Source organism: Hyperolius riggenbachi, chromosome 1, assembly GCF_040937935.1.
Source record: "Hyperolius riggenbachi isolate aHypRig1 chromosome 1, aHypRig1.pri, whole genome shotgun sequence".
In the NCBI taxonomy this organism is placed as follows: domain Eukaryota; kingdom Metazoa; phylum Chordata; class Amphibia; order Anura; family Hyperoliidae; genus Hyperolius; species Hyperolius riggenbachi.
Window position 1 is genome coordinate 296,794,859 of NC_090646.1, and position 25,781 is coordinate 296,820,639.

The 25,781-nt window shown below is 42.7% G+C and overlaps 1 protein-coding gene across 1 annotated transcript in view; it reads right to left on the minus strand.

Moving 5' to 3' along the window:
* MLLT1 (MLLT1 super elongation complex subunit) overlaps positions 1 to 25,781 on the minus strand; it is a 119,411-nt gene that overhangs the window by 59,594 nt on the left and 34,036 nt on the right. The window contains exons 4-6 of the mRNA XM_068233758.1: positions 20,370 to 20,513; positions 16,204 to 16,332; positions 15,551 to 16,093 (exon numbers count right to left, since the gene is read on the minus strand). Of these exons, the coding sequence (XP_068089859.1) occupies positions 15,551 to 16,093; positions 16,204 to 16,332; positions 20,370 to 20,513 (816 nt within the window). The remainder of the gene's footprint in view (positions 1 to 15,550; positions 16,094 to 16,203; positions 16,333 to 20,369; positions 20,514 to 25,781) is intronic.

The following is a 25,781-nucleotide window of genomic DNA, read 5'->3' on the forward strand; positions in this document are numbered from 1 at the left end:
TGGAACAATGCAGAACTTAATATATACACAAGATGTATAAAAAACAAAGTAAAAAAGTTACAAAGTAAAAGTTACAAGTTTAAGAGTTTACAAAGATACACACAAGACAGGTTGCCGAAATAAAAGGGAAAAATAAACGTTACCGCGTTGTTTGAACATCATTGGCAGGAGCACGCCGCTTCGACCAGTAGTCGGGCAGCCCTTAGCGTCCTCGCCATCTCCAGAGAGCTACGAGTTGTGTAGGACCTGTGCAGGTTCTTATAGGCCCATTTGGTGCCTGGGGCATTGAATGTTCCATCCCCAAAACTAACGCAATTTCCCCGTTTGTGACATCACAGTCTGCCGATCCATTTGTCACATCTGGGCTAGCTGTGACATGCAAATGTCAGAGCTTTCAACATTCCCTTCCTCTAATTTCCACAGGCAAAAATTGTATCCTGTTTACACTTACAGATTTCATAGCAATTCCACTTCCAGCCCACTATTCAGACTAAGAGGTAGCTGACCACCTGTGTGGGCTTCAACCTGGTCGGGTAATTGTCTAAGTAACTGTTTCCTTGCTAGTGGCTAGGCAGACAGTTCCTAATTACTGTCCAGGTTCCTTTGTCTATTGAAGGATACTGGTCTATTCAATGAAGACAATGGCAGTTCCCTTGATCTCTGCCCCGAATGCAAATTTAATCTACATACAGACTCACATTATCCAGGTGACCCCTTCCAAAAGTCAGACTGGCTGACATACCTACACCTCTGACAAAATATACAGCAGATAGAAAAAAGAAAGAAATATGTTCCTGTTATCCTTACATCATCAGCCTCATAACTAGCTGGTATATTCCTGACACTGACCAAATTTGTTACATTAAAATGGGGAAATGCACAGAAATGCGCGCAGCAGTGCATTACTGCAGGGCAGCAGAAAGCACAACTGTGAACATGAGACAATGAATTCTATGCAATGTCCAGAGCTCCCATGTATCAGACAATGCAGTGCTGTGTCCAGAGCTCCTATGTATTAGACAGCGTAGTGCTGTGTCCTGGATTGCTCAAAATCTAGGCTTCAATTCATCAAGCATTATCGCATTCGGTAATGCTGAAAACAGCTGAGTTTACCGAGCACTTAGGAAAATGTCAATACATCAAAGCTGTTACCGCATGGAAAGCTGAAGCAGTGAGGTAAGTTACTGACTTGTGTGGTAAACACCTCAACAAATGTCAGTAAATGTCAATTCATGAAGGTTACAGTATGCGGTAAAGCCCAGTAACATGTTCAATCATCACCGGCAGCTCTCCTCTGTCAGAAACCAACTTCAAATGCCTTCGGTGTGGATACCCCATGATTGACAGGAGCAGGAAGCCAACAGGAACAGCCCCATCTCCTGCAAGTCCCGTTGTAGGTTGAGCAGGCTTCTCCGGCAGGTCTAGCTTTTCTACCTCACAGGCAGCCAGCAGAGAAAAAGAGGCTTTCCCTGCCACCCTTGGGCAATTTAAAGCGGATCCAAGATGAAAAACTAACTATAACAAGTAACTTGTCTATATCTTATTTAAAGTTTAGATTGTTTACACAGCAAATCTGGCTGCATACAGCTTCAACAGGTTATGATGATTTATTCCTGTGATACAATGAGAGCGGCCATGTTCTTTTTGTCATCATTACACAGGTAATCTGCAACTGCATCTCCACCCCTCAGCCTATGAAAAATTCACTCCCCCCTTCCCTCTGCCTCTGAAATCGCTGGCTAGAAACCTCCTCCTCCTCCTCCTGCCCAGGCTGAGCTCCCATAAGCCCTTGCTACATGGGTCTGAGTGCCTTGGAGTTTTGAAGAAGCTGTGGGCGAGGCTTGTTTAGTTTATAGGGAATTAGAGTATTAAAACAAAAAGAAAAAAGTATTTGGCTTGAGAAATGCCCTATAAACTAATGTAAACTATAAATGTAAGGAACACAATTATGCAATGAATAAAAGTTCATCTCTGATCCACTTTAACCTCCTGTTTAAAAAGGCAGAGGAACTAGTGGGGAAATCACCTAATCAGGGTGTGTAAGGTCTCCTGGAAGTTATTATTATTATTATTTAGTATTTATATAGCGCCGACATCTTCCGCAGCGCTGTACAGAGTATATAGTCTAGTCACTAACTGTCCCTCAGAGGGGCTCACAATCTTGTCCCTACTATAGTCATATGTCTATGTATGTATTGTGTAGTGTATATATTGTAATCTAGGGCCAATTTAGGGGAAACCAATTAACTTATCTGTATGTTTTTTGGGATGTGGGAGGAAACCGGAGTGCCCAGAGGAAACCCACGCAGACACGGGGAGAACATACAAACTCCTTGCAGATGTTGACCTGGCTGGGATTCGAACCAGGGACCCAGTGCTGCAAGGCGAGAGCGCTAACCACTACGCCACCGTGCTGGAAGTTCATCTAAGCTACAGCAATTATGGGGAGGGGGACTAGACCACCTTGGGGAACGGAACGTGTAATGTTTCTTTTGTTGTCTGTTTAAAAAAAATCAATAAAGATTGTTGTTTTTTTCAAAGAAAAAGCTACAGCAATTATCATACTATAAGACGCACCAAGGTTTAGAGGGGGGAGGGAGGGGGCATCTTCCTCCTGTCCCCTTGGTGTCCTCCTAATGTCCCCCTTTATGTCCCTCTTTGTGTAGTCCTGAGGTCCCCCACCCCATTGTGTCCTTCTGATGTCCCCCTTTGTGTCGAAATGTCCCCATTTGAGTCATCCTGATGCCCCCCCCCCTTTGTGCCATCCTGATGTACCCCTCTGTGTCCTATGTCCTCCTGCATAAAATGTAATTAGCGGCAGTGGGAGCCGCTGTCACTCACCTCATCGTTGGAGCCTGCGGTGATAAGCTTCTGGACCCCTCCTGTCCACAGTGTTGTCGTCCGCATGTCCGGTGTCCTGATCCACTCCCCCTCTATAAATATAAGAAGCAGCGGCAGCCGCGGGCATCACACACCTCAACCTTGGAGCCTACGAGGTCAGCAGCTTTCCTCTCACACTCCTTCACTGTAGTGCTGGTTGCATCTGTAATGACGCATACAGACTCGACCAGGAAGTGCTGGCACTAGAGTGAAGGAGTGTGAGAGGGAAGCAGCTGACCGTACGGGCTCCAAGGATGAGGTGTGTGATGCCCGCGGCTGCTGCTGCTTCTTATATTGATAGAGGGGGAGTGGATCAGGACACTGGACATGCGTAAGACAACACAGTGGACAGGAGGGGTCCAGAAGCTCATCACCGCCGGCTGCATCGATGTGGCGAGTGATAGCGGCTGCCCCAGCCGCTAATTACATTTATGCTGGAAAAGTTTAGGACACTGGGGAGTGCAGGGAGTCCCAGACACCGCGGCGGGTCGACTGGTCATATCAGCGGGAGATAGTTAAGTCGGAGACTCCCTGCATTTGGACTGTAAGAAGCAGGGACTTTTTCTCCCTACTTTTGGTGGAGAAAAAGTGGGTTTATAGTCCAAACATTACGGTAAATAAAATGTTAAGAAAAACAAATAGATTTAGAGCAAGCAGAGTGAGAATAACAAACAGTATAACAAAACATGCACATTTAGGGCCCGTTTCCACTATCGCGAATCCGCATGCATTGCCCGCATGCGGATTCGCACAGCCAGTACAAGTGGATGGGACTGTTTCCACCTGTGCGTTTTCCTGAACGTTTTTCTGTGCAGAAAAAATCTGCAGGGTAGGGCCCTCAGAATTCGCCTGCGTGTGGAATGCAGGCGAATCGCACGCAATGTATTTAATAGGGAAATCGCATGCGTTTTCCCCATGCGTTTTTTGCCGCGATTTCGCATAGGTACCCATGTTAATTCACACAGGCAGTGACATGGTTAAAATCGCATTACCCTAACCTATGCGAAATCGCGGCAAAAAACGCGATTTCGCCTGCGGTGATTCGCCGGCGATTCTGCAACGCAATAGTGGAAACGGGCCCTTAAAGGGATGTCGGGATGCCTCTTACTATTGCAATTTTGTCTCTGCATGGAGAATAGCATGTAACAGACTCTTCTGTTGTTACTGAACAGGTTTTAGTCAATGGACTTTGGTAAATTACCAAACTTCTACCGCACCTGTAAAAATCTTGACGAATTAGCCAAAAAAAAAAAAAAAGTCTAAAATACTGAATGCTGTATTTTCCCGACTTTTTTTTTTTTTTTTTTTTATTGAACATCCTTTGATGAACTGAAGCCATAGTGTGAGCAAACCCACTAGACTCCCCCCTCCCCAACTCAAAAATGTTGATATACGAAGTACAAATAAACCTATTGTATTAATAGTGAGATATTTTACAGAACTTTATTCCACTAGATACAGACAACATCGCTCCTTTTGAGCCCACACTCCAGGCAAATATAAGAATGAAACCTGACTGACTCCAAATGTAGAGAAAATAAACCCAATATGGGTTTTATCTAGGTACAACAATTCTGTTCATCGTTTTCCAGGTCTTTTGAACTTCACTTTTACAAATCTAAAACATTTATGAATTACTGTAAAGTGTTCTACCATGCTTCAAACATTTATAATCATTTATCATCTCAAACAAACAAATTATGCACTTTTCTGGTCTTGGTTTTATGTACACATGCATGTTGTTTATTCACTCTCAAAATTCTGGTTCACAGAGGTCAGTTGAAAAACTCACATGTTATATTGAGTGTGAGCTGCAATGGAGACTGGGCATAGACTTTAATACAAAGCCTGCATGCAGTGAGTTAGAATAACGAGATCTATTACAATGCAGTACTGTGAACAGGTCCATAAAATTGTATGGGCAGCAAGCTGACATGCAGAATTATTCTGCAACCCAACTGACCACTGTGAACTAGCCCTCAAAGTTCAAGCAACATTCAAAATCAAATCCTAACAAGATAGAAGCCAAGGCACCTCCTTAACCCCCCTCCCCAATACACACACACACACACACACACACACACACACACACACCTACCCTCCAGGAAACTGGGTACTAGAGTGTCATCACCTTAGACAGTTTCTTATGCAAAGAATGTTAGAAAAAACTGTCTGCTACTATGCTACTTTGCCACCATGCTAAGAGTCTCCGATGGAACTAGGTTGATATTCCGGACTTGGACAATAGTGATTGAGAAGAGGTAAAAGAAGTCTTTGTAAAGCTACCCATCTCTGCTTGGGATGGCCTAATTTAGGTGAAGTTTTTATACAGGACATACAGTACTTCACTCCAGAATGTCTGCACATAAGGAATTATTCTCACAGTTCATTGTGCTGGAGGTGTGGAAGTGACAGGGACGTTTTGACATTTTTTTCATGTATTCTGGGGCTGTCCAGCTATCGTTTTGGCAAGAAGTATTTGTGGTAGTGTACAAAGTTTTTTCTCCACATTTAGTAGATTCTCCAAGACGTGAGTTATGCTGGATACACACGGTGCGTTCGCGCACTCGATTTTCCCGTCGATTCGTTTATTTCCAACATGTCCGATTTGGATTTCGATGGATCGTTAGGTCGATTCGCATGCAAAGTATGCCGAATCGACCTAACGATCTATCGAAATCCAAATTGGACATGTTGGAAATAAACAAATCGACGGGAATCGACGGGAAAATCGAGTGCGCGAACACACCGTGTGTATCCAGCATTAGGCCTTTCAGATGGGACCCCTGCAAAGTAATCTTCTCAAGCTTTAGTAAGGTTTCTGTGTTACTATGCACATATGGAGATTATGTTGATTTGGTAATCCAATAGAAGCCACAGTAAACTGACATGGATTTGCTCAATTAACGGCACAACATCTTTACACAAACTCACCTGTAAAAACCACAATTGCGTCCCAAAATTTGATCTTGTCTGGTCTTTGTGGCTAAAGAACATGGATACTTACCCTAAGTGTCCAGAGGATGAATAGTGTGTAATGGCGGACTGGGGGGGCAGGAGACGGACGGACGGGTGGTTGATGGGGAACCACTTTTTCTCTCTTTTTTTATTATTCTGCCTCTTTTTTTCTCCCCAGTATGCTGCCTAGGACATGACCACTTAGACCAGGGGTCTCAAACTCGCGGCCCGCGGGCCATTCGCGGCCCTCGATACAATATTTTGTGGCCCTCGCCGGCAAAAGCTTCCTTATAGTTCGCTTCAGTGCTCCCAATGAATCCGCTGCATCCCTGCCGCTAAACGAGGACTGCAGAGCCCCCAAATCGCCCGGGGGGTTATCCACCGGCATTTCCTGGAAGGGGCAGAGCTTTCAGCTTCAGCTCTGCCCCTCCTGACGCCAATCGCGGTGCATCGCCGCCTCTGCCCGCCCCTCACTCTTCCTTCACAGAGGGGGGGGCGGGAAGAGGCGGTGATGCGCCGCGTTTGACGTCAGGAGGGGCAGAGCTGAAGCTGAAAGCTCTGCCCCTTCCAGGAAATGCCGGCGGATTGCCTCCCGGGCGATTTGGGGGCTCTGCAGCCCTCGTTTAGTGGCGGGGACACGGCAGATTACTTTTAATGGGAGCACTGAAGCGAACTATAAGATTTATAACTATAAAAAAGGTAAAATAGGCAAAATAGTTCGCTTCAGTGTGATTTGATTTTGAAATAAAAATCAATGCAAGGTACGGGGGGGGGGGGGGGGGTGTCTTGAGGGGGCAGTATTTTTTTGAAATCCTTTATGCGGCCCAGCCTCATCCTGACTTTGCCTCCTGCGGCCCCCAGGTAAATTGGGTTTGAGACCCCTGGCTTAGACAGACCTCCAAATATATTTATTTCTATTATTCCATTATGTCACATGTGTCGAACTCCAGGCCAGATTCATGCCAGTGTTTAGGATGGACTGAGAAAGAAAGGAATGTGTTCTACCTGATGGATCACACCTTTCCTGATTTAGACCCATCAATTCATTTGAGCTATATCAAAAATGTGTGAGGATCTCTGCCCTCGTAGGACCGGTTTGACATACCTGCATTATGTCAACTACAATGCTGATTGTGGTTAAAAATAAAATTTTCAGAAAAAGGTTTGAGGTAAGATCTCGTACCAGTATCCAGTTGAAGTGGTTTTATATGTTTTAATAACCTACTGCACACTTGCTGCATTTCAGTACTGTCCCTATGCCAGTCATCTTTTCATTACTGTACTTCATTTAATAAAAAGTATTTGTGTTTTGGCATTCAATTTTTGCTGGATTTCTGTGCAAAAAGTGGTTCAATTAATTTTAATGAAATTTTTTTCCTGTAACTCACCAACATGTGTCAAGAAAGGGTCTAGCATACATTTTGTATATAATAAAAGTTTTCAACAAAATCATGTCAAAAAAGAATTTAATTTTCCCTTTCTGATAGGCTACTATTTTCCCCACTTACCCGTGTTTTTCACATTAAAATTTTGCATTTGTGTGCACATTTTTGCATGCAAGTTCTGCATACAAACACAAATGTTATGCGAAAAAAAGAGACCTTGCCTAAAAATTACTCATCCATACCATTTTCAGCTATTTTACCCTTAATTAATCAGGCTAGTCCACACTGCCACGAAGGCTACTGATTTGCCTGTATTATGAATGGCTACCTTAACTCTCTGGCTGGTCACCAATCACATGGAGGAAAAAGCCAAGCACTGTAGCTGAAAAATTCAATCAAATAGATGATGTAGTGGTTCACTGCACAGCTAACTGGTATCAAGCCTTACCACCTCAACATGACTGCATGCTGTCAGTAATGTAGCTCTTTTCAAATTCATCTCTGCCTGTGAGAAAAGCAAATGACCATTGCTGTAATTTGGCCATTTGCTATTGTATTGCACTCAGGAGGAGGCCTTCTGCTCCTCTCCATATGGTAGAGTATGCAGTTTGGCAGAAAGCCACACATCAGCACGGGAATTGCTAGCAAGCTGTTATTGGAAACCATCAATCAGGCTGAAGCCCACTAGTAGCAGCGTTTGCAAGCTCTCTGACCAACGCTTGCAGTTTGATTTTGTATTTTGAAAAAAAGATTTGCCTACATGCTGAGTCCAGGCGCCAGGGTTGCCCTACCCCCTTGCACGTCATCACTTCAGTGTTCTCCCTAGAGCCTATTAGCCGGGCGCTCCGCCCACCTGAAATTCTTCACTGCCCGGCTGCCATTCAGCCGCCATCCTTAGCAGAACTGCTTCCGCAAGCAGCCCGCTGTCGCTCAAGGACGCTATACCCGCTCTCCTCCTAAATTCCTGTCTGTCCGTGGTAAGGAGGGACGGACGGGAAGTACTGTATGACGTTGTGTCATGCAGCTCAGGAGACTCTGCCTCTCACTACCCTGTTAGCCAGTTACATTATAGCTTCACCAGCGGGGGGAGTGCCCTGTCGCGTGGGTCAGCTAATGTGCTGCTGCTATCGACGCTTCTAGCCGCGCTGGGTCTGTGTGTTTTCCTGGCTGTAAAAGCGGTGGAAGAGGGGAGAAAACAAGGATGCTTTCCCGAGGGGCTCCTTAGAGTGATCTTATCAGTCATCCACTGGCATGCTGGCCTCGTTTTTAAAGTAAACATCGGAGAATGCTAGACAGACAACGGGTGAAGGACTCTGTCCCCTCACTCTGTAAACTTGACTTCCTTCCCACATGTCTGTCCAGAAATCAAACAGAACAGAGAGGTGAGAAATCACGGCAGGGGGGAGTGGGCTGGGGGATACAGCTGCTGCTGACCTGTGACAATCTATTTACACTGCTACACAGCTCATTGTGCTTTCCCCAGCCAAGCTGATGATATATATATATATATATATATATATATATATATATATATATATATATATATATATATATATTCCTCATGTTCACTCCCTAACCAGCTCCTGCCATCTCCAACTCAAAAACACATCTCGCATCCGTCCCTTTCTCACTCAAGACACAACTAAAATGTTAATACATGCTCTCATAATTTCTCGTCTGGACTACTGCAACGTACTACTTTGTGGACTACCGTCTAACAAACTGGCCCCGCTCCAGTCGGTCCTGAACTCAGCTGCTCGTCTCATTCATCTTTCTTCTCGATCTTCCTCTGCCGACCCTCTTTGTCAAGCTCTTCACTGGCTGCAAATTAACCAGAGGATTAAGTTCAAACTCCTAACCCTAACCTACAAAGCTCTCCACAATCTCTCTCCCCGGTACATATCCTCACTAATCTCCAGATACAAACCCAATCGCAATCTCAGATCGGCACATGATCTTCTGTTGTCCTCCTCCAGAATCAACTCCTCACATTCACGTTTACAAGACTTCGCACACGCTTCACCCCTCCTCTGGAATGCCCTCCCACAACACATTCGTCACTTGCTAACCTTTGTTACCTTTAAAACGCTCTCTAAAAACACACTTGTTCCGACAAGCATATGCTCTACCTTAGGCCACTTCCCTTTGTACTAAGACCAAATTGCACTCCTACTAGGTATCCTAAAACACAAAGCCTCTATATATTTGCTGCATACTACCCCCTCCTCCTGTTTCCCCCCCATTCCCTTTAGATTGTAAGCTCGCAAGGGCAGGGCTCCCTCCCACTTTTGTGTCTTGGTAACCATTATACATTTTATTCATCATGTTAATTTTATCACTGTCATTACCAATTCTATAATTTGTATTTTGTATCATTCTTTGTATTTTGTCACTAATTATGTATCTTGTATATATATATATATATATATATATATATATATATATATATATATATATATATATAAATATATATACAGTGTTCTCCCCAGAATTTTTTTCTAGCCGGGTGGCATGAAATAGTAGCCGGGTGGCATGAAAAAGTAGCCGGGTGGGGCGAGTTGAAAATGCAGGGCAACTGTGCTTACAGCATAGGAGGAGGTGAGAAGGTGAGCCGATGACAGCCGGGTGGTCACCAAATCTAGCCGGGTGGAGCACCCGGCTAAAAGAGCCTGGGGAGAACACAGTATATATATATATATATATATATATATATATATATATATATATATATATATATACATATATATATATATATATATATATACATACATATATATATATATATATACATATATATATATATATATATATATACATACATATATATATATATACATACATACATACATATACATACATACATACATACATACCATACCCGCCTGCATCTTAATAACAATCTGGTACAGCAGGCATTGGCTATGATCTCAGTTCAAAAGGTCCATATCCACATAAAAATGAAACAGCGTGACATTACGTAATGATCATTTAATGGAGTTTCGTTATACAAGTTGCAGATGGCTTACGAACCGTGATGCTCACTTTTTTTTTTTTTAAAGACCCTTCTGATGGATTACAATAGAAATGATCATTCAAACGAAACAATAGTTTTTTACTAAAGTCATTGGACTTTAGCAAAACATGGTTTCATTTGAACGACTGCTTGTGTCCTGTTGGTCACATAACTCCACTTCCAATGTTCAAAGATAGATTATGGAACGATTGTTCATAATGCAATTCCGTGATCTATCTTTTCGTGGTTACTCAGTTTTAGTCTTAAATTGCTACGACGTGTACAAATTTCCAGCTGTAGCTGCTAATCACAGCTTTCAACATAGGTGCCTATGTTGGGACCCAAAATAAATTTAGTTTCAAAATCTTTTATCAAGTTTTTGAAAGAAATATAACAGCGTTTACATAAGCCCTTAACATAGGGCGTATCAAACAGTTGGGACCCAAAATAAATTTGCAGCTTCGATGTGACCCTGCCTTTCCACCCAGCATGACCTTTCTTCACCACCCGGCTACTTTTTCATGCCACTCGGCTGGAAAAAATTTCTGGGAAGAACACTGCACTTCTATGAAAGGGAATGGCGTCTGTGCAAGAGGATGGGGCTATTTACCAGAAGCCGGTCACAAACTCTGCATGTATGCAAAAACTTTATTCAAAAAACAATTCAAAAGCGATTTTGCATTGCTACTATACTTTGTATTGAAACGCAATCACTCTTAAAAATGCCGCAGACCGGTGATTCTGATTTCACTATTTATAATATCTGCTGTGGGTTTGCTACCATTAGCCTAGCGCTTTTGGAATCCCCATCAATCACCTCCGATTCCAAAGCGCAGGTAAAAGTGCTCTAGTGGGCCATAGCCTAAAGGTTGTTTTGAATATTATTATAATAACATGTGTGAGTGGCTAAAAGTGCAGTCACTTTGTATCCACCCAAAAATGTTTAGGAGAACGAGGGAAGCCTTTTTAGGATCCAGATGCTTCCCTCTCACAGTTTAACTTTAACCACTTTAGGATCCTTGGTACGCATATCCACGCCCCTTTAAACTACACGTGCGGATCAGGAGCGTAGATATGCGTACTGCTGCCTTACCGTCGCATTCACGATCCCCGCGCTGTTTTCCGCCGATCCACCATCGCAGCCCCCTCCATCTGTGATCAGGATGTGAGAATCTTTTGATTCTCAATCCCGATCACCGTTCCCGTGTCTTCGCAGAGCTTTTTAAAGAGAATCTGTATTGTTAAAATCGCACAAAAGTAAACATACCAGTGCGTTAGGGGACATCTCCTATTACCCTCTGTCACAATTTCGCTGCTCCTCGCCGCATTAAAAGTGGTTAAAAACAGTTTTAAAAAGTTTGTTTATAAACAAACAAAATGGCCACCAAAACAGGAAGTAGGTTGATGTACAGTATGTCCACACATAGAAAATACATCCATACACAAGCAGGCTGTATACACCCTTCTTTTTGAATCTCAAGAGATTATTTGTGTGTTTCTTTCCCCCTGCAGTTCTCATGCATTGAAGTTTCAGGCTGCTTGTTTCTTCCTGCAAACAGCTTTGCCTTTGTCTGTAATTCCTCAGTATGTGAAAGCCCAGCCAGCTCAGAGGACGATTTATCCAGCTTGTAAAAGATAAGAGAGAAGCTGCACTAATCTAAATAATACACAGGCAGTGTGCATAGAGGGGCCTGGAAGGGGGAGTTCATATCAGAACCACAACACTGAAGAACTTGGCAGCCTTCCAGACACAGGCTGACAAGTCTGACAGGGGAAAGATACATTGATTTATTACAGAGACTGTGATAGTAGAAAGTGCTGCAGTAAGCCAGAACACATTAGAATAGCTTTTGGAACTTGTCGGATGATAAAAAACAGGATGCAATTTTTGTTACAGAGTCTCTTTAACTTTGCATAAGCTCTGAGACCCCACACTTTGGTGTTGGGCTGTGTTCTATTAATAGAAACACGGTCTCAATAGCACCATCTTGTGGCCAAAAAGTAAAATACACTTATTTATGCCACTATACTGTTTTCCATAGCAAGTTTATTATTTTTTTATTATTATTTTATTACTTTTAACCCCTTCCATCCCTGCCCCACAGTTACAGAAATAAACCACTTGTTAAAAAAAATTAAAAAAATTACATCATTTAATTTTTTTTTACATAGTTACCTTAAGGACTTTTGTAATACGGATGTCATGAGTATATTTTTTCAAAAAAAGTTCTTGTAATAAGTGAAAAAGTATTAAAAATCCCTCAATGGAAAAATGCTCCTTCATTTCCAGTTAAAATATTATCACCATACATTGTACTAGGGACACAATTTAAACGTTGTAATAAACCGGACAAATGGGTAAATAAGATGTGTGGGTTTTGTGTACCAAAGCACATTTTATTTTAAAACTATAATGGCTGAAAACTGAGAAATAATTATTTTTTTTTCTTTTTTCCTTATTATTCCCTTTACAATGCATATAAAATAAAATAATTCAGAGCAAAAACTACCACTCAAAGAAAGCATAATTTGTGGCAAAAAAAAACCAATATATAGATCATTTCAGTGTGATAAGTAACAATAAAGTTATCGCTGAATGAATGGGAGGAGCGCAGAAATGTGAAAGTTGTTTTGTTTTTTAAGGGGAAAAACCTGTGATCCTGAAGTGGTTAAACATTCAAATTGCCATGGTGTGTGGGTATGTCACCAAAAGTTTTCAAAACAATAACAAACATGGTCTTTAATTTTACAACTCTCAGGGCCGGTTCACACGGACGCTTGGCGGCGTCTACCGTCAAGCGTTCGGGACCCATCGGCTAAACTCTCCGATTCAAGTGATATTTTAATCATCTGGTCCGCAAGTGAGGATGATCTTCTCCAGTTCCACAGGAACTTCAATGCCTTCCATCCTACAATCAAATTGAAACTTACCTACTCTCACACAGAGATTAACTTTCTGGACACCACCATATACATCAGGGGTAACAACATACAAACCTCTGTGTATCGCAAACCTACAGACCGTCCCACATACCTAAGATATGACAGTTTTCATCCCAAGCACATTAAGAACTCTATAATTTACAGCCAAGCTATAAGGTACAACCGGATTTGTTCTGACAGGATGGACAGAGACAAGCACCTGGATCACCTTAAAGGGGAACTTCAGCCTAAACAAACATACTGTTATTAAGTTACATTAGTTATGTTAATTAGAATTGATAGGTAATATAATCTCTTACCCACACTGTTTTAAAAGAACAGGCAAATGTTTGTGATTCATGAGGGCTGCCATCTTTGTCATGGGGGCAGCCATCTTTTTGGATGAAAGGAGGTGACAGGGAGCATGAGACACAGTTCCAACTGTCCTCTGTCCTGATAACCCCTCCCAGCTGCATGCGCTAGGCTTCAAATGTCAAATTCAAAATGTAAAAAAAAAAAAATTGCACCAAAACAGCTTAACGAGAACAACAACATCAGAAATCCCATCATGCTTTGCACAGCATAAGGGAAAAACTGCCCGGGCAGTTTTCTTCTGCGCAGCTAAAATGAGGCTTGTATAAGAGAAACAAAGTTCTGATGCTGTGAAACTGTTAAAGAAACACCAGACCTTTTCAGTGCTGCTGAGTCGATTTTTAGTCTGGAGGTTCACTTTAAGAACACTTTCATTAAACAAGGTTACAGTCCTCCCATGGCTGAGGCCCAAATCAGGAAAGCCAGCAACATCCCCAGGACTGAACTCCTGAAATATAAGCAAAACCAGAAAGAGGAACGTGTCCCTTTGGTTGTCACCTACAACCCACACCTGGAAATCTTAAGGAGGATTGCTAAGGAACTTCATCCCATTTTACACAAGGATCACAGACTGAGAACGATATTCCCTAAACCTCCACTCTTGTCATATCGGCAACCACACAATCTAAAACAGATGATTGTCAGGAGCTCTTTGAATAGGCCTCAACAAAACGGAACATCACCCTGCCGACAAAAAATATGTGGGACCTGCAGACACATTTACTCCACTGACAGGGTAACGATACCAGGTTCACAACAGGAGTACAGAATACAAGGTAAATTTTCTTGTGGGTCCACCAATCTGGTATATCTGATCATGTGTGCTAAATGCCCCAATGTTATGTACGTGGGAGAAACTGGACAAACTCTGCGCAAACGTATGAATGGACACAGGCACACTATTAATGATACCAAATCTGGACTCCCAGTTGCTACACACTTTCGGTCCAACGGACACAGCATGGATGATCTTCGTGTCACTGCCCTGAAGGGCGGCTTCAAAACGTCAAATGACCGATTAATAGCAGAAACAAAATTTATAAATTGTTTCAAAGCTGTGCAGAAGGGTCTGAATAAGGACAACAACTTTCTATATTGGTATGAGATTGATGATATATGAACTGTCTCAGCCACCCTAGCTGAACTTGTGAACTAAGAATTTACGATACCTCTGGGTCAATCCTAATACCAGGTCTGTGAGCAATAAAGTAAACAAGGATCCTTATCTTACCCCATTTAGATGGTCTGTTTGTATTAAGGCATCTTAATGATGTATTTATGCTTGAAAAAAATATCTGTTTTTCCTTTTGATGTTGCATGTATATAAGCTGTCTGTACCACCAGCTTGCAAACTAACAGGATATAAACCTGACGAAGGCTGCAAGGCCGAAAGCTTGTTTATTCTTATTCATTTGTAGTTAGCCAATAAATGGTATCATCCTGATTTAAAACTTCTTCCATTCAAGTGAATAGGAGCGTTTAGCATTGCGCGGTTACCGTCGATTGCATAAACGCGGTGTACTGATCCCGATTTAACGCATCGTTTCGGCCGTTCCTAGAAGCCGCATGCAACGTCCAGGGACGGCTAGCCGGCGCGGCTTCATGTCCCCCTGCGGGGACGAGAAACGCCGATCGCGACGATCTCTGTACCGCCGCCACCTAACGGGACGTCAAAGGACGACGCGACTTCCTGGCCGCCCCAACGCCGCCTACCGTCCGTGTGAACCGGCCCTCAGATAGGTCAAACACAGCCAAAAGACTTCATAGCTCCGTAAAGAGAAAAGTAGGGATTATTGCTGAATTAGATCCCATTCTATTGAAGCCACACAACGGTATGAAAAGTTAAAAGTTGTGTGCTCTGACCAGTCTTCATCTGACATATATACTTGGCTGCCTCAAGTCTGACTAATTGAAATAGACTCTCGTATGATAAGTGTGTGTGTGCGTGCGTGCGTGTGTGCGTGTGTGTGTGTGTGTGTAACAGGCAGAGTGAAGGGAGACAATAAGCCATCAGTATTACCTCCGATTTTGAAGATCCTTCATCATCAGAATTTGAATCATCAGCCTCAACTGCTTTCTTTACATCAGATTCTGTTTTTGGCCGGTCTACCTTGCTTACTGGTTTTTCCTTCACCAATTTCTTATCTGTATAAGTGGTGACAGGGTTGCTGGGATTTGAAGAACTACGAGAAGATGTTGTAGAAACAGCAAGTCCTTTGGAGTTCCCTTTTTTCAGTTTTTTACTACTAGACTTTGGGGAATCTATGTTTGGTGGTCTCTTGCTAGAGAGTTTAGTATCCGTCAAACTTGCTTTTGGTGACAAATTGTCCAATTTTTGTTCTTTTAATGTCAGTTTTTGTTCTTTGAAGGCTACTTTGATAGGCGGTTTTTCTTCCTTAGGTGGTTTGTTCTCAGTTGGTTTTCGTGAAGAAGAGGATTCCTTCACTGGTTTACTTGTGTCACTCTCTTTACTTTTGCTTTCTGAATCTTTCCGCATTCGTTCTCTGTGTTCTTTTGTTACCTTGTGGGGTTTTGATGCTTTGCTGCTGTCCTTGTTGCCATCCTTTCAAAAAAAAAAAAAAGAAAAAAAAATGTCTGAGTTCTTTAGAGGTATCATTTTGCAGCTCATTAAAAATACAACTTACTGAAATAAAAACATTGTACAACACAAACCTTTGAGGCATGTGATGATGGCTTGGCCTTCTTTGGATCAGAAAATGCAGAAAGAGGGATTGTAGGCAACATAGGGTAGTCTGGGCTTGGTCTTGAAACAGTCTCTGTCCCCTCTGGCATAACCATCACCTTAAAAAAATAAACACTACATCAACCAAGAATTGAACTTCATCCCAATCAGTAGCTGATAACCCCTTTTACATGAGAAATCTATTCCTTTTCACAAACGGATCATCAGGGGGCTCTGTATGGCTGATATTGTGGTGAAACCCCTCCCACAAGAAACTCTGAGGACCATGGTCCTGGCAATTTCCGGTCTGTGAACCTTGTTGCATTGTGGGAAATAGCTGTTTTCAACTGCAAAAAAAGGAAGCAGCAGCTACATCACCTGCCAGCAGTAAAAATGTCACCATGTGATAAATGTCAGAACGTAAATCAGGGATTTAAAATATTTTACAATGGGCAAACACTGACTAAATCAGTTATACATAATTATTGTAAAAATGAAGCACTTTTTATTACATTATTTTGACTGGAGTTCCTCTAAGTTGAGCAGAGGGCGAGAGTGGTTATACATGCTCACAGGCAATTATACTGAGCAGCACAAACCATGTAATTATAGGCAATGATGAATGCATTCAGCAAAGGAGTCTCTAATCTCCATACAAAAATAAACAAATGTAAATGGCTGCAGTACACACTCAAATTTACTTATGATGTAAAGCATTACCAAGAGCCTGTTCCTCCTTTTTTAGTTGTGTCTTGCTCATTTGTGTGTTCCCCAAGTCACACAATTCCCATTTGTTTGGCTCTTGAGATTCTGACATTTTCAACATAAAATTAAAAAGTTGCATTTTTGCATGGTTTGGGAAGGACTCACCGGATGGAACACATTTACTAATGCTGTAAGGTGTGACCAAGAGCCCCTGTTACTCCTTTTTGAGTTCATTCCTACAATGAACTCTCAAATGTCTTTTCACTTATACATTCTTTCTATAAAAAGAACTCAAAGAAATCTCCAGAACTGCTCATATTTTCTAAAAACGACTTCCCTCATTAATTTATTTATTTATTATTTATTTGTTGTATTTATAAAGCGCCAACATATTACGCAGCGCTGGACATTAATTTAGGTTACAGACAATATTTAGGGGTGACAAACAGCAATATGACAATACAGGAATACAAGAAAACCAGATCACACAGCACAGTAGGAGTACAAGGTAATGCTTAGTCACTGGATGGGAGCATGGAGATTAGGCAAGTTAGGTTCACTCAAATGCATAGCATGGGTGCACAGTAATAGAGGTGCATGATCAGGTAGGCCACAAAAGGAGTGAGGACCCTGCCCAAAGGCTTACAATCTAGAGGGAGAGGTAGGGACACGAGAGGTAGGGGACCAGAGTTCGGCTGTGGGTTTAGAGCAATTGTGAGGGGTGGTAGGCAAGAGTGAAAAGGTGAGTTTTGAGGGCCTTCTTGAAGGTGTTGAAGGAGGGGGCTGCCCTAATGGGTGGAGGTAGGGAGTTCCATAGTGTCGGAGCGGCTCTTGAGAAGTCTTGGAGGCGTGCATGGGACTGGGTGATGCGGGGGACGGTCAGGCGAAGTTCATTGGAGGTGCGGAGTGAGTGGCTTGGTGTGTATCTCTGAGTAAGATCAGAAATGTAGGTTGGACAGGTTTTGTGGATGGATTTGTAGGTCAGACACAATATCTTGAATCTGATTCTGGACTGGATAGGAAGCCAGTGGAGGGATTCACGGAGGGGAGCCGCCCTGGTGGAGCGATGGGAGGAGTGGATAAGTCTGGCAGCCGCATTCATGATGGACTGCAGTGGGGCTATTCGGGTCTTAGGGAGTCCAGACAGAAGGGCATTGCAGTAGTCGAGGCGGGAAATTATGAGGGCATGGATGAGGAGTTTGGTGGTGGCAGGGGTCAGGAAAGGGCGAATCTTACAGATGTTACGAAGGTGGAAGTTGCAGGACTTTGTGAGGTTTTGGATGTGGGGAGTGAAGGAGAGTGCGGAGTCCAGGGTGACACCCAGACAGCAGGCTTGAGAGGTAGGGTGAATAGTAGTGTGGTTAACAGTGACCTGCACATCTGGGAGGTCCAGGGATGACCGGGGTGGGAAGATCATAAATTCCGTTTTGTCTAGATTTAGTTTTAGGAACCTAGCGGACATCCAGGAGGAGATGGCAGATAGGCAGGAGGAGACCTTGTCCATGGTAGTGGTGGATATGTCAGGGGTGTGGAGATAGATTTGGGTGTCATCTGCATACAGATGATAGTTAAAACCCATGGAGGAGATAACCTTGCCAATGGAGGATGTGTATAGGGAGAACAGTAGGGGGCCAAGGACCGAGCCTTGGGGGACTCCCACTGAGAGGTGGTTGGGGGTGGACGAGGACTCATTGAAGGAGGTCGTGAAGGAGCGGTTGGAGAGGTAGGATGAAAGCCAGGTCAGGGCGAGATCGTGAATGCCCATGGATTGGAGGGACTGGAGGAGTAGGGGATGATCTACTGTATCAAAAGCTGCTGAAAGGTCAAAGAGGAGGAGAATGGTGTATTTACCTTCAGCTTTAGCTAAGGCAAGGTCATTGACCACTTTGGTGAGAGCCGTTTCGGTTGAGTGGGCAGGCCGAAATCCAGATTGCAGTGGGTCTAGTAGTGAGTTGGCATTGAGGTACTGGGTCAGGCGTTTGTGAACCAGACGCTCAAGGAGTTTTGAGGCGAAGGGGAGGAGGGAGATCGGGCGGTAGTTGGAGGGTAGCGAGGGGTCGAGGGAGGGTTTCTTGAGCAGAGGCAGTACAGTGGCCCTCATGCTGTTAAACATATTAATACATTAAACAGAATGTGAACACCCACTTCTTAAAAACTACCTACAAATTTTCCTCAACATCTTAGCAATTCATCATGGCATAAGGTCACTTCCATTCCCCCTGCTGTTTCTATACACTGTTTCTCCACTTCTTAAGGTGGCCACACATGGTACAATTTTTAATTTTTTTCGATTAGATAATTTAGTTCGATTATTCCGTTAGATCGAATATAAAGATTTTTCCTTCATGTCCGATCTGATTTTTCTCGAAAAAACGGGATAATCGTTCAAATTTCTTGATCGAAAAAAAAAAAATATTTTCAACTTTCATTCAATTCGATCATTTAGATCGAATAAACGGGATAATCGAACGTTTTATTGTACCATGTATGGCCACCATTAGATAGTAAAATCGATTGGACAAAACCTCTTTTGCCCTCAGGGGTGTACCAAGAGCCCGGTAGGCCTACCTGCAAAACCCTCGCCCAACAACCCACCCCCACGACCCAAAAAAAGTTTGGGTAGCGGGTCCCCCGTGAAAGCTCCGACCAATATAGCAGAGTACAGCAGCATCATACATTATCTGTTCTCAGTGGAGCAACACAATGTCGTCATACCTCTCTTCAGCTGTGCCATACACCTTGTAGCGCCGAATGCACGTCACATTACATGCAGAGACGGGAGCTGCAAGGAGATAGACTGTACCGCATAGTTGAAGAGGAGGAGGACGACATGTCACTCCTCTGAGAACAAGTAATACATGACACCGCCACGCTCTGCATCTCAACAAAGAAGCAGGCTTCCTTACCTCCCCCCCCTCCCCCCCACCACTGGCTTCCACGCTATGGGGGGGGGGGGGGGGGGGTCCGGGGGCCATTGTTACACCACTACTCTCCATGTATTACAGCTTGTAATTTATGTGTTAGCGTACCATATTTGTTGTGCTGTGTTGCATACTATTTGTATTCAAGTAGGGAAGAAATCCAGGAGCAACACGCTGTACAATATGTAGCAAATATGTGGCAAATTTTCCAAAACTTTAATCTACCAACACATAAAAGCTTATGCTAATCAGCACATGCAGTATGGAGGATGGTTGATGATCGTTTCACCCCGAGATGTGGGCTTTCTCAAGACATAATATGCCTACTATGGCAGCATACTATGGTGGTACTTTATTTATAAAGAATAGCGACTAGTAGACAGGGTAAATTGATACAGGACATTAAATTATATCTTTAATGTTAACACTGTGGCTATGATAAGTATGCGTGTGAAGGAGTAAAGCATGCAGATGATACTTCGTTTCACATTTCTTCATTAGTGTATACTACCATCATGATTCAGTCTTACCCCTCCTGCTTTTAGCAGCTTCCTGCGGAACTCCTTGGTTGGATTATTGAAGGTTAACTTCTCACAGCGCAAGTGGTTAACTGGTGGATTTCCTTCCAGATTTAGAAACAGATCATATGTAAAACAGACTTTCTTGGGTTCCTCCTGTTCACAGAAAGACAAAAAGGCTTTTCATACACAATAAAAATCTTTTTGTCACTGAATTATCCAATCACTTAGGGGATCACTTATCTGGGGATATATAGCCATTTCTAGGAGGGTGTACACTCCTAGAGCTATACCACCTCCAGACACTAGCTACTCAGTCTGTAGCAAATTAGTGCTAGAACACCCAGAAGAACCAATACGTAATGCAAGGAAATAAAAAAAGAGTAACATAAGATTGGGTCCGAGCCCCCAAATCTCTGACAAAAGGATTTTATATTAAAGTATAAAAATCCCTTTTTTCCTCAGTATTCACTGGGAGACACAGTAGGCCTATGGAGACATGGAAAAGTTGCCTCAAAAATGAGTGAAAATCACAATGACCAGATCTGAGACATGCAATATGGTCTAACACAGCCAGTTGCACATCAAACACAACAAAAAGTGCATCGCAATAAACAATTGGCAAACCTGAGAATTCACACTGAAGGGAGACCTCAAAGGACTACCAACTTGGGAGGTAGGATGGGAAACCTTGAAAAGTTGAACCTGATTCACAGAGACTTAAGAACTAAGAGAGACATCTCTCCACAAGGGTTGAATTGTGCTAGTGAAGGAAAAGCCGACCTGGGCAGGGAAGGAGAAGAAAGTGGAAGCTGAAAAATCTGATTAAACTTGAGATTACAATCACTCAGGATATGCAGAAGGCAAATGACTAAGTATGATGATAAACGAACAAAACACAAACTATCCATTTTTAGATTGTCGGTAAGGTAACAAAGAATCTCAACCCTTGACTAGGAGACCACACATACAGAGCTTCCACCTTAACGCTAACTAGCCTGGAATGGCTACACTAAAGCCTCCAACAATCTTAGAATCATAAATACTGCTGCCCCAACATTTTTTAGTGATCCAGCATGTTAGAAGCTAGACGAAAACTAAAAAAAAAAAAAGCAGCACATTGTTCTCCAATTTACCGATAATCTACAGAAGCTGCACACTAGTGCAGTGCCAATTGTCTTTCCTCCCTTCTCCACTGAACAGCACATGTTGCTCTGCTATAGCCAATCAGTGTGTCTCTACAGTATTTGTACCCTGGAAAATATTTCTAAGGACTTAACAAATACCCACAGATCAGACACATTTTTCAACAATGCAGGTGATCCTGAAACCAATTTGCAGGAATGTGTAGACATTGAAACCAAATTTCATGTTTGTGTGTTTTTTGTTTTGTTTTTTTAAAGTAGAACGCAATTGAATGTTTGAAATCATAACAGTAAAAATTAATTGCACATTTTCTTTACTAAATTACCTGCAGATTCAGATGATGTAACAAAATTCTAACAGCGTGTGACCAACGCAACACTGTACATCCTTTACATATACACAGGGTGGGCCATTTATATGGCTACACCTTAATAAAATGGGAATGGTTGGCGATATTAACTTTCTGTTTGTGGCACATTAGTATATGTGAGGGGGAAAACTTTTCAAGATGGGTGGTGACCATGGCAGTCATGTGACACATCAAACTTATTGGGAATTTCACAAGAAAAACAATGGTGTTCTTGGTTTTAACGTAACTTTATTTTTTCATGAGTTATTTACGAGTTGCTTTTTGTTTACAGCCATTGACATGTCGCCGAGATTAACACATGAGGAGCGGATAGAAATTGCGTTGATGTCTGATGAACGCAGTAACTAGGTCATTGCAGCAGATTTCAATGCAAGACACCCTACGAGACCACCCATTTCCCATGGTACAGTTAGCAAACTGCTTGCTAAGTTTCGTGAAACTGGTTAAGTGTTGGATTTTCCAAAATGTGGACGCATGAAATCTGTCACTAATGACAAAACATCACTGGCTGTCCTAGCTTTATTCAGCAAGAGCCCACAGCATAGCACTCGCCGCATGTCACTGGAGAGTGGCATTAGTCGAACATTCCTTCGGCGGATATTAGCTACTCACAAATGGCACCCTTACAAACTTCAGCTACTGCAGCATCTCAACGAGGATGACCCAGATCGGCGTTTTATGCGAATGGTGAAGTTAAACAAAACCACCGCTATTGGTCTGACACTAACCCACATTGGATAGATTCCTCCAAGACTGTTGGAACAAAAAAAAATTGATGGTATGGTGTGGTATATGGGGTACAAAGATAGTGGGGCCATTCTTCATCAATGGAAACCTCAAGGCCACTGGATATGTGAAATTGCTACTTGATGATGTGTTTCCCTCTTTATGCACTGAACCTGGCACGCTCCCTGAGTTTTTCCAGCAAGATGGTGCACCACCACATTATGGGTGTCAGGTCCTAGCATTCCTAGATGAACAGTTTCCTGGAAAGTGGATTAGTCGTCGTGGGCCAGTTGAATGGCCCCCAGGTCTCCTGATCTGACCCCCTCAGACTTTTATCTTTGGGGTCATCTGAAGGCAATTGTCTATGCTGTGAAGATACGAGATGTGCAGCACCTGAAACTACGGATACTGGAAGCCTGTGCTAGCATTTCTCCTGCGGTGTTGCTATCAGTGTGTGAAGAGTGGGAGAAGAGAGTTGCATTGACAATCCAACACAATGTGCAGCACATTGAACACATTTTATAAGTGGTCAGAAACTTGCAAATAACTCATGAAAGAATAAAGTTACGTTAAAACCAAGCATGCCATTGTTTTTCTTGTGGAATTCCCAATAAGTTTGATGTGTCACATGACCCTCTTTCTATTGAAAAAACAAAAGTTGGATTCAGAATGGCCGACTTCACAATGGCCGACTTCAAAATGACCGCTATGGTCACCAACCATCTTGAAAAGTTTCCCCCCTCACATATACCGGTACTAGTGTGCCACAAACAGGAAGTTACTATCACCAACCATTCCCATTTTATTAAGGTGTATCCATATAAATGGCCACCCATTACATATACAGTGCTGCCCATAATTATTCATACCCCTGGCAAATTTTGAATAGGGGTTCATTCACACTAAGGGTGTTTTTGCCCTTTTTTCAAGCACAGGCGATTTTAAAAATCGCCCTAAAAACGCTTGTGCAACGATTCCCTATGAGAGAGTTCACATCTGAGCGGATCGTTTCCGATCCGCTCAGCAAAGCGGTGCCTTTACCATTTTTGATGCAATTTTGCCTTAATGGAAGGTATAGGAAAAACGCAAATGCTCACAAAAAACATTTCTCTGCTTTTATTTACATTTCAGCAAAAACTGTCTAGAACAAAATTATTCATACCCTTCACAAACTGTCACATTCTGTTGGAAAATCCAAAGTTCTATACCATTCCAAATAATCCAAGCTGTTCTAAAGCATCCCAATGACCCTGATTAATTGGGAACAGCTGTTTCAATTAACTCAACAGGTGAAAAACAGCAGCTCTCTGCAGTTGGTTTGTGGGCAGTAATGGCTAAGACAAAGGAGTTCAGTGAGGACCTGCGGCTGCGCATTGTGGCTGCTCACAAGTCTGGAAAGGGCTAAAAGGCCATTTCTAAATGTTTTAAAGTTCCAGTGGCTACAGTAAGTATTATTGAAAAATACAAGATGTTCCTCACTGTGGAAAATGTCAGAGGACGTGGTTGGAAGCCAAAAGTGACACCTGTGCTGGCCATGAAGATAGTGAGAGAGGTGAAAAAGAATCCAAGGATCACCACCAAGGCCATCCTGGTGAATCTGGGCTCTGATGGTGGCAATGTCTCAATGCAGACAATCCAACAGACAGTGCACACTGCTGGGTTCCACAGATGCAGACCAAGGAAGACAGCACTTCTCCAGATAAGGCACACAAAAGCTTGCTTGGCCTTTGCAAATGCTTATCTGGACAAAGAAGATGACTTCTGGTCTTCTGTGTTATGGTCAGATGAAACAAAAATTTAATTGTTTGGTCACAATGATGATGCCTTCATTTGGCATAAAAAGGAGAAGCTTTAAACCCAAAGAACACCATCCCCACTGTCAAACATGGTGGTGGGAACCTAATTGCTTTTGGGGTGTTCTTCAGCCAATGGACCAGAGAACCTAATCACAAATAAACGGCACCATGAAGAAAAAAATAATACTAGGTACACACCATACAATTTTGTGTTCGATAGATGGTTCGATAGATAATTTCCAAAATGTCCGATTTTCGATCGTTTTCTGATCGATTTCTCATAGAAGTGAATACAATTATATAAGAAAAGATACCAGAATCGAAACGAAATTCGATCAGAAAATAGAATCGGACGGTAAATCGACCGAAAAACGCAACGTGTGTACCCAGCATAATACATGAGGATTCTCAACTACATCAGGCAGTCTTCAGAGAAACTTGGCCTTGGACACCTGTGGACATTTCAGCATGCAATGACCCAAATCCAGTTGACAAGCCAGAGTCCTGACTTGAATCCAATTGAGAATCTGTGAAGGGAGCTACATTTCAGGGTGATGGCAAGAAGACCCTCCAACCTGAAAGATTTGGAGCTCATTGATAAAGATGAATAGGCAAAAATATCTGTGGAGACATACAAAAAGCTGGTCTGCAATTATAGGAAGCGTTTGATTGCTGTAATAGCCAATAATGGCGTGTGTGTGTGTGTGTGTGTGTGATTTCACCCATTCATGTCAATGGAAAAAATGTGAAAGGCTGCCATTCTCACGGTAATCAAGCCAGAGTCCCCACACTTGGCACAGTTGGTCACTTGGTGACCGAGGTTACAAATCCAGGAAAAGTGGGCGGAGCATAAAACAGCCAATCAAATTTCAGCCATTCATTTTAAATGGTAAAATGTAAACTGCAGCCTTTCTTAAGGTGCGTACACACATGCGACTATAGTCGTTTGTAACGATCGTTCCCCGATCTTTACCAACGACGATCGTTACAAAAAACGAACCACCGACTATTAAGTCTAACGACGAACGAGCCAAATCGCTACAAAAGAAAGTTCTGTCTCGGCGGATTTTAACCAACGACGATCGTTTGCAAAAGTAGTACATCGTTGGAAACGATCGTTTGTACCAGGCTGGACATGCGCATTTCACTTTTTCTCCAGGGAACTTTACAATTTTATGCGCAGGCGCATTGAGTGCTTTTACGTGGTGTAACGTTCGTTCTAACGATGTGATCGTTACACACTTTTTAGAACTAACTTTACTCCGGTCGTTCTTTCGTCAATTAAAAGATCGTTCGTCGTTAACAACGAACGATCGTAGTCGCATGTGTGTACGTAGCATTAGACTGTTAATGGCAGGGTTTTCAGACGTGCCACACTTGGTCACT